This window comes from Impatiens glandulifera, chromosome 3, assembly GCF_907164915.1.
Source record: "Impatiens glandulifera chromosome 3, dImpGla2.1, whole genome shotgun sequence".
Lineage (NCBI taxonomy): Eukaryota > Viridiplantae > Streptophyta > Magnoliopsida > Ericales > Balsaminaceae > Impatiens > Impatiens glandulifera.
This window is the reverse complement of record NC_061864.1, coordinates 46,625,043-46,635,579: the sequence shown is the minus strand read 5'-3', so window position 1 is coordinate 46,635,579 and position 10,537 is coordinate 46,625,043. Positions and strand designations below refer to the sequence as shown.

The following is a 10,537-nucleotide window of genomic DNA, read 5'->3' as shown; positions in this document are numbered from 1 at the left end:
TTGCATTATACATGTTCCTAAAATTATGAAGAAAGTCTGTACTATATTATGAAGAAAGTCTGTACTTTTGTGTTCTTTGGAGTTGACTACGTAATTGAAGTGAAGTTGGTGACTCTTTGATTGGGCAACATAGATTTCTTTAGGGTTTCCAAGAATTTTTTACTCAACATATTCTTGAATCTCGGTCAAATTATCTCTACCTACTATCATTTATTTATATATATATATATATATATATGAGATAAGCCAATCGACAATAAAATAATGAATATCCTTAAGTAAAAAAAAATTATCTAAGTAATCCAGGAAGTGACTTTGTCCTATAAATTAATGGCAAGACCAAATTCATCGTCATATCATAATACCCAAATTCCATAATAATTTTATGCTTCCAAAACGTCTAATTTAGATTAAATAAAGGAAGAAAGCAACTTAAAGCTTCATTCATTCAAGGATAGAGATCCAATGTGATCTCAGACTCCGGTGTGGCTGAACGAAGGACATCCATAGCCTCACCAACTTTCTTTTTCAGAGCATCGGGAGCCTCTATGAGGTGCAGCACTTCTGTTTGGTCCATTTCCAACAACATACCAGTCACCTTCCCAACATTTTCATGCTCAAGCTGCTCCACAAGCGGATACAATTGTTCTCCAAGCATCTGTCGTCATTTCCATCAATAAATCAGGAAACAATACTATTTGTTTGTATCAATCATATCATCAAAACAAAAAGAAATAAACAAACTTACCACCCTCTGATTTTCGGGAGTAGCAGAAGCCAAAGAAGAAGAAAGCATGGACATTGACATTGGAGCTCGAAGTGGAACATCAGAAGGAGTTGCAGGCATCACAGAAGCATCAAAGTGCATTTGTGTCGTCATAGGAGACATGAGACCATGATCAGTTCCATTTCTAGCTATAGGCATGTATCTAAATCCTTGGTTTGAGTTGCGATGGATTGACTGAAAAAAAAGTAACAACAAACCCATATGAGAAGACAACAGTCTAAATTGGCCTATGCTAATTTTATGTTTTACCCTCTAATAAAAAAAATCTTTATAGTAAAATTAAACATAACTTTTAAATGACTAGAAATAATCAAAATTCATTTACAACTACTACTAATGTTTAGTATTTGCACCTGCTGTTGGTTATTTCCAGATCTCCTTGGACTTCTCTGGGCAGGTGGTTGTTGGGGCATGCCATGTCTTGGAAGTTGGTATGGCAAAAAGAAGTTTTGGGGAACACCTGGAGGAGGGCGAATACCAGGCGCGAGATGTTGGGGGAAGCTGTAGCCCCCTCCAGCCTGAGATGGAAGTATGCCGGCTGGCATGCCTTGCCCAAAATACAGTTGATGTTGAGAATTACCAACCCTCGTCCCTCCTGGGTGGTGAAATCCATGCATCCCTGCACCCAATTGACTAATATTGCCTTGTGACTGGATTTGAGCAAACTGTGCCTGAAAATATATATTATAATAACAAATTCATAAATACATTAAACAAGAGAAAAACAATGCTTGAGAACACCCAAATTCTCGATTTTTTAAGATACACATATACATACCTGCAACCTAGCCCTTCTTTCTTCTTTGCGTTGGGCCACAGCAACATATAATGGTTTTTTCCCAATCATCTTTCCATTCATTTCATCCATCTGACGTAATTAAAATTGAAGTCATCATCAACATTTGAATGGAAATTAAGAACATGATTGATTGATTGATTACACAGTTCTACAGAATAAAGGAGAACTTACAGCTCTTGTAGCTTCATCTGTTGTAGAAAATGCCACAAAACCAGAGCCTTTGCTAACCCCTTGTTGATCAAGCATGACCTGAAATAAATTAAACAAAATAATAAAGTGCAAAAAACTAATGTACATAAACTCGATGTTATCTATACATTACATATATACATGATACATACCTTGCATGACGTTATAGTTCCAAACTCTGAGAAAATCTCCTTCAGCTTCTCATCATTGATGCCTTCATCAAGGTTTTTCAGATATAAATTAGCAGCTTGCAGTTTTTCAAATCTACTGTTCCTTTCCTGTTCAAATCTTGCTCTCAGCTCTGCTTCACGGTCAGCTTTCCTTTGAGCCTTCCCGGCAAATAAAACCCTGTCATCAGTGAAGTTCATCCCATTTAAACCTTCCACTGCTGCAGCAGCATCATCAGGACTTTGGAAGTTGATGAATCCAAAACACCTGGACTTTCCATTCGGATCCCTCATAACAATTGCACTCGTGATCGGTCCATACTTGCTAAAGGTTTTCATCAGGTCATCATCAGTGGTGGTTTCAGAAAAATTCTTCACGTAAACATTAGTGAACTTAGAGGATCTATTCATTCCATTCCTATCTTGGCGACGGATAAAAAGACCTACATAAACTTTTTTGTCATTCATCAACATTCCATCCAACTGAACTATCGCAGCCTGTGCAGCTTCCTCCTGTTCGAATTGGGCAAAACCATACCCTTTCGGCTGACCATTAGAATCAACAGCAACTTTACAAGAAAGAACCGGACCAAATCTAGCGAAAGTGTCATACAACCCCTTATTATCTATCGATGGGTCCAAGTTCTTGATGAAAACATTAGCTTGTCCACTCTTCCTCATACTAGGATCTCGATGAGAGAACATGATTCGAATTGGTTTACCATTTACTGGAGTGAAATTCAAGACCTCCTTCGCATGGGCAGCTGAGATATTAGATAAACATTAAAGAATGCACAGTATAAGATTCAAGCAAATCAAATTTGGAACAATTAAATGAAAACAATGCAAAAGAAAAATATTTGTGTCCCTATAAGTAGAGAAACCTAATTCATGAAAAACTGGTTATTCCTATTTAACTTCAAATTCATATATTACATTTAATAAGAATCAGAATGATCAGTTCATAGACATTGCACTGGAAAACAAATCTGGCCAAAACATCATGATTAACAGATAAAATTACATATAAAAGCATAGATAAAACGACAGATCATACATGATCGCTCCCTGCATTACATCAGAAAATTCAAAATCTCATAATAAGAAGACAATTCTGAACGTAAACAATCATTATGATCCACGTTAAATCAAATCAAATTCAATCAAACAAAAAATTAACAGGCAACGGCTGACCGACCATCTTGACTGGTATTAAAATTGACGTAGCCGTATCCAAGCGAGGTTCTTCTTGTCTGATCTCTACAAACCCTAACAGATTGAATCGGAGCAACATGGCTAAAGAGATCATACAATTGGCTATCACTCACTGTCTGATCCAGATCGCCTACATACAACGACGCATTGGAGAAAGGACCTCCCGGAGACGTCTGTATCGTTGCTGTATGAGGCGTGGGAGGCGGCGTCGCTCCCGAAACCTGATGTACACCCGATAACGGCGGAACCGCCGTTCCCATTTGAAACTTAATAGATTTATGGAGAATTTGAGTGTGAGAAAAGGAAATGAAAGGAGGCCGACGAATGGGAAAGAGTAATATGGTATCTTAGAACTCGTCTAGGGTTAGAGATCGAATTTTGTTAACAAAGATGGAAACTTTTTTATGTGGAGTATTTTAGGGAAGAACTGATGACCAGGGCATGGCAGTGAGTCACAAACATATATGTATAGAGAGAGAATGTGGGAGGGAAAAAGAAACAGAAGTACGGATCTGTTTTAAGAAAAGAGAATTATAAGCAGACCAGACCGGTATTTTTTGAACCGGCGGTTTCTTAGTACGATGATAGACGACGCTTTGAATAAGGCGCACGTGTGGGTGAAGACTTGTCAAAGCACCTTGTACGTTATAACTTCTTTTTTACTTTTAATATATATAAATATATATAATACTTGGTTGGATATTTATTAATAAATAAATAAAAGTTATTTGGGGTTTTAATTTTTTAAATAATTATAATGTAAATTTAATGATTAAAATATTAAAAAAAAAAATTTAAATAAAGTAATAATATTTTAATATTTTAATTAATAAAATAAGTAATTTAATGATTAAAATAATAGTGATATAAATAATAGAGAAAGAACTTATAAAAAATAGATAAAATAAAAAAAAAATCTAAAAAACGTAACATTAAACTAGCTTCTTGAGTATAAATCAATCCTGTCAAAATCAAAAATTTACTAAAAATCTTTGTTCAAAATCTAGAGTTAAAATCCTAAAAAATTAATTTGAAAAAATAATAATCATATATTATTATTATTTATATATATAATTAAATATTTTATATACTTAATCAATTTTAAAAATTTATATATCTAAATATAAATTTAATTAAAAAATAATAATAAATAAAATACTATAAAAAAAAATTATACTTAAAAATTAATTATATTAATTTATTTATTTAAATAAATAATAACTTTATTTTTAATGTTTAAATATAAAAGATTTTAAGAGTCAACTCGAGATTTTAACAGCTTTGGTATAAACATGTGATAAATTAGGCTTGATCCCTCCATAAAATATAAAAAAATTAAACAAAATCACTTAAATATTAATCTTATTTGGAGTTAATAAGTTTTTATATGTTAATTTGATGTTAAATTCTTTATAAAAAATATGTTGATTACAAAATTCTTATATTGTAAGATTATAAACTGTGTTTTATAAAGTAGATTAATACATTATTTCACAATTAATATATTTTATTTTAATTAATGTGTTTTCAATTATTAATTTGTAAAATATTCATATTGTTTTAGTTGATTTAAGAATTGATTTCACTTTTGTTTATGCAGATATTATTGTTGAATATTTTAATGTTGATTTATCCAACCTTTGATAATCGTAGAATTATGGATGTATCTAAGATTTGAAGTTTGGTTAATTTAAAAAAAGTTTGAAAATTTTATGAATTAAAAAAAGTAAATTATAGTATATTTTACCTATTTTTGAGAACTACAAAGTTAATTACTGAATTAAATTTAAAAAATAAAAAATTAGAGTTTATATCACATTTGTAGTGAAAAAGAAAACAATTATTTTTCTGAAGTGTGCAACCCAAATCTGTCCCTAGTAATAGTACGTAGTTGTTACTGCCATCAATACCATTAAAGTTTAGGTAAAATCGTTAAATGGAATAGTAAAATTAAATAAATTTATTTAAAAATATATTAATTATAAAATTATTAATACAATGTATAAATATATATATATATAATATATACATATAATATATACAGTTATCTTTCTTATTTTCATATTATATATTTAAATAAGATTATCAGAATTTTCAGTATGTAATATAAATATAAATATATAAATATATAAATATAAATATATAAATATATAAACTAGACACAATATGCCACGTCAATAAAAGTACAAAAGTTAACCATTCGTTTATTTTTACTATTCTTAAGAAACAAAAAATCATCCACCCTTTTTGAACTCATATGTACCAAGTAATCTTCTAGTTTTTGACTAATGTTTATTCCAATGTCTAGGATACTCCAAATTCTGTGTCGAATTTAATTTTTCATATTGAGAGTCATTCTCCAAACGGAACATGTTTCGATTATACCCAACAAGTAATGTGACGCTGGCAAAAACTCTTGTACTAGAGTTGTAAAAAAATATCTCCATGAATCCTTGGACTTCTATTTGTTGATTTAACACACATATTTTTTTTCCTTAGATCATTCAAACAAGACGCCCCTCACTTGTCAAATTTGTGAACATATCAGCCATTAACAAATGAAGACACTATGTTACATAATTCAAATGTACGCATTTTAGCTCATGAAATAAAATGAATAAGCTTTAGTTTCCTTATTCTCTTTATCAATTTCTTTGTTATTCAAAACAGTCTTTTATGGTTAATAGCTTTGATGTTTGTTTTTTCAAACAAGTGTACGTACGAATTCAATGATTATTTGACTTACTACTCGTACTTACAAAAATGAAAAGGTGATTCTTAAGAGAATATTCATAATTAAAATCATTGTTACAAGTTAGTATTTGATGGTTAATGACAAATTCTTTTATTACTTTTTTAGGTACTATAAATTGGGTACAATAAATCATTTTGATAGGCCTACTATTGGTCTCTTAAATATTTGATTAGGTAATAATTTCAAGTAAATTTTTTGTTAACAAAATTATTATTCTAAATTAATGACAAATATAAAAGATGACATTACTTTTAACCTATGAGTACAGTAAATCATGCCTAGACCTATTGGTCTAACAATTATTTGACTCAGTAATAATTTAAAGTCTTGATTTTTAATATAAATGTTTGATGGATAATTGCAATTAATTGAAGAGAGTGTTAGGTTATTGTTGAGGTAACATATTCAATATATCTGTCACAATTTGTGTTTTATTTCATATCATCTATTCAAGTATGGAAAAATATAAATTTTGTACTTCCGCTAGACTATTTGCGACGATATTTACTGACGGATGTAAAATTTGCCAATGGATTTTCCAAATGCCTACAATGTGTATTAAGATGGCATTCGTAACGATTATTTTGCGACAAATTTTCCAACTAATGTATGCGATGTGTGTCACCAAAACATTTCTCCCGAAATTTTCAGCAAATTATGTGAAGGAAATTGTAACAAAATTTCCTTCTTCTCTATGGTATAATTTTTCGTTGCAAATTTTATTTTTTTACCTAATTTTTTAATACTATAATTAAAAATACATTAAAACCAAATATAAATCATATATATATTCAAAATAAACATAGATCAAAATAGTATAATCAATAATCCATTATCACAAAATGCATTCAATTTAAATTTAAACACAAACTCTATTATATTATAAATATCAATTGATGTTTTTAAGTTGACACTTCGGATTCTTTAGCACCAATAACAAAACTCGGAAGTGTAATCAATTCAGTTACTAAAATTCCACCTTACAAAAATAATGATAGTAAAGTAATGATAAAGTAAACTAAATAGTTATTATCACAACATATTCTTATACTCAAATATAACAGCATTAGTGCACCTCAGACAATTATATAAATTAATCAGAAATATGGATTTGATGTCATCAAACAAATAGATTCAAAATTGAACCTCTAATTTAAATTCTAATTTCAAATCCACCATAAACAAAAGATAGCCAGAGTGTTTTCCAAATTAAATGATAAGAAAACAGAGATACTAAAATGAGACATACAAAAATAGCTTAAGAAAATGGAACAATTTACATCTCAAACAAATTTTAACCAAGTCATAATGTTTGATTTGGTCTTAACATGAATCATATTTTGGATGTTAAACATCTCCCGATACTTCTGGTTCCATTTTGGCATTCATGCCTTGTTTTTCATATGAAAGGTATGCACTGCATATTTGACAAATTCATATAGAAATAAGAACTAGACATATTGGAAAAAGAAAATATAACCATAATCAAATCACCTGTTTAAAAACTTTATTACTCTAAACAAACCTAGATATGCCTTGAGGTTGATGTTGTAGTCCCTTGATTTTGATGCCCACTAGAATTAGTTTTCCTTGGAGATGCAAATGAGGTGTCTCTACCATTGATCTTGGTAGGTACGCTTAAGAAATCATAATGATTTAGAACTCCAACTTGTAAAATTATGAGAAAAGAAAATAGTGTCTTGGGTAGATGAAAAACATATACGAGTTGGAAAACGGTTATCTTGTTTAAACAATGATGATTTTGTAGTGAGAAATCAAAATAGAGATGTTCTTAACTAGAGTCCAATTGATCGCCACGATATTGTAAATATGTTGACATGTCACTCTTAAGGTAAACTAGCTAGCTAGAAATGATAATAAAGACAAGGCTAAAACCTGAACTTCTTTTTATGAATAGTTTGATTTTGGAAAGGATAGAGTTCAATAAGCTTATTAATTGAACTAGCATTTAGCCCGTGCATTTGCACGAGTAATAATATAAAAAATCGTGAAAAAAATTACGGATAACATTTTTAATTTTATTTTTAACCGTTTTAAATTTATGGGTGGGTCAACACATAATCCGACCCAAGTATCCATTTACTCAACATCATTATATATTAGTTAGTTAAAAAGTTGAACTTATATTAATATTAAAACGTCCCACATTTATCAAATTTGGTGTTTGAATTTAATATATAAAGTCTTTGTACCCTAGTTGGTTAAAGAGTTGTACTTGTTTTGTTAGGTTGCAAGTTCAAAACATACCTCTAGCATTTTTAATTTTATTTTTAACCGTTTTAAATTTAAAAATGGGTAAACCCACAATCCGACCCAAGTATCCAAATTAACCACAACTCTCGACCCGGCAATCCGGACACTTTAAAAATTAAGCATCATTATATATATATAGATTTGAGAGAAGGAAAAAGAATTGAATACAAATATTTGACAAAGTGAAAAAGTTTTAAATAACATGTATTTATGTATTTGGCTTGTTTATATGTGTAAAGAATTAAAGATTACATTATACAAATTAAACCGAAGAAATGTTCATATAAATGATATAACTCTAACAGTTCACTGAAGAATCTATTTAAAATAGCATTAATTCTCCTATTCACCTTGAATGCATACATACTTTAATTTGGAACATTGATGACGGATGCATTTTATCAAACAATTTGAATGCATACTTAATCTCTAGCATTTTATCAAACAATTTGAATGCATACTTACTTTCTAGCATTTTATCAAACAATTTGAATTCATACTTACCTTCTATTAAGAGTGAAGATAATATCTAGCTCATATTATTTTGTTAATGCTGAATAAACTGTACAGAATTCTTCGAATAATTTCATAAACTCTGACGCTTTTGACAAAGAAATATGCATTTTCCTCAATAAGCTTGATCATGATTTTTACTTTCACATCCATATCCCTTTATTTACATTTGAAAAGGAATGGAACATAAATCTAAGTAAAAAGAAAAATCTCTTAATTTCAACAAGAAATATGAATATTTTTATTACAGTAGTTATCAAAATTCAAGAAGAAAATGATAATATATATTAACTTGTATGATTGTCTTGCAGCCATTTTGAGTTCTTAGGGCATATATCAAGTAAGGGCGAATTTATTATTTTTGTCCTGATTATATGTATTACACTATTATGGGTAACATGTAAGCATATTATAAATATATTAATCGAACTTTTCTACAAATACCTTACTAAAATAAAATAAATATACAAGATCTAATAAGTGATGAAATACCGATTTAAATAATAAATTTATATATTTAAAATTTTATTTCGTATTATTAAAAATCTATAAAATTGAACAAACTTGTAAATATTATTTAAGTTGTAACTTTCTATTCTATAAAATAAAATACATCAATTTTAAAGTTCAAATAAATATCTTCAATAAACTTTCGTTCAATATAAAGTATCATATTATTAATATCTCGTTTAATATAAAGTATCATAGTATTAGTATCTATTAAAAAAAACTCTTCTTCCATTTTATTTCGTTTAATAGTTTTCACATGTTTTATTGTAGAAAATGATCTAATCGAAAGCTAACCGAGAGATTCAAGAGAAAGCCGAAGGAAGATAAATTAAATTAAAAAAATGTGAACGTTTAAATTATTTATGTTTTAAATAAGTGAATAATAATTATATAAATAAAAAAATATAAAAGTTTAAGTGGGAATTATATATAGCTGACCATGGGCTACCGCCCACCCTAACCCGTCAAGTGGCTCCGCCTACCATCAAGAATACAAGTGTTTAGAATCTTTGTTGAATATGATTGTCATGGTTAACGGTGAAGTGGTGAAGTTTATTGGAGGAAAAATTCTGGAACCTAACTTAATGCTAGTAAAATGCAAGATCCAATCGAAATTGTAATAATTAGTTCTTCTAATAAAAATTACCATGAATAGAAATAGGAACAATAAGACATAGCGACAAACTGTTATTGTCACGCGTGAGTTTGCAATGACCAGCGCCCTAGTCTTCCCACGGAAATAGCGACAACCAATATTGTCTCAGGCCTGTTGGTTATATTATTCTAAATAACCAAATTAGGTGCGTGACTGTCATATATTTTCGAATATTTTATTTCTTCTTACTTATTTGCTACGTTATAAATTTTTACGGATTTTGCAATGTCAAATATATTTTTATTGTGTAGCTGACTTATTTTCTTTATGTAGTTTTACCGGATATTTGTGGCAAATTTTGTGGTGTTGAAAACTTGCCATAGATATTTTTGACTAATTTATGACAGTAAATTTGTTAGGAATTTTTCTACACTTACTTTCTATTACTTTTTATACAAACTAATAATTTTGTTCAGAAGTGGTGAGTAAATATTCACATAAATATCCTTGATTATGTTGGTTTCTTTGCCTAGAATATTCTTTTTTGGTGTTTGTCCCACATAGGAAGTGAGTAAGAAAAATGTCTTGACCTGGCCCTATAAATAAAGGCCTTGTGTGTTAGTTTTTCTTGCACTATCAGTATCTGTAATTCGTGTTAACGATTATAGTGGAATATTTTCAGTGGCTCTGCCCGTGGATTAGTCAGCACTTTTGCTGGATACCACGTTAAATC

At 29.5% G+C, this 10,537-nt stretch overlaps 1 protein-coding gene across 1 annotated transcript; it reads right to left on the bottom strand.

Moving 5' to 3' along the window:
• Positions 1-448: 448 nt before the first annotated feature.
• On the bottom strand, positions 449-3,417 carry LOC124930281 (polyadenylate-binding protein 2-like). The gene is made up of 7 exons (XM_047470637.1): positions 3,141-3,417; positions 1,928-2,706; positions 1,758-1,835; positions 1,566-1,655; positions 1,141-1,458; positions 749-961; positions 449-658 (listed from the first exon to the last, which is right to left on the bottom strand). Exons 1-7 carry the CDS (start codon positions 3,415-3,417, stop codon positions 449-451), a joined length of 1,965 nt encoding a protein of 654 aa, XP_047326593.1.
• Between the last annotated feature and the right edge of the window lie 7,120 nt (positions 3,418-10,537).

Coding starts and splice junctions, on each gene's coding strand:
- LOC124930281 (XM_047470637.1), bottom strand. CDS start 3,417: ATGGGAACGGCGGTTCCGCCGTTATCGGGTGTACATCAGGTTTCGGGA. Junction 1,459..1,565: donor AAAGAAGGGCTAGGTTGCAG/GTATGTATATGT, acceptor ATATATTTTCAG/GCACAGTTTGCTCAAATCCA. Junction 962..1,140: donor CTGGAAATAACCAACAGCAG/GTGCAAATACTA, acceptor CTTTTTTTTCAG/TCAATCCATCGCAACTCAAA.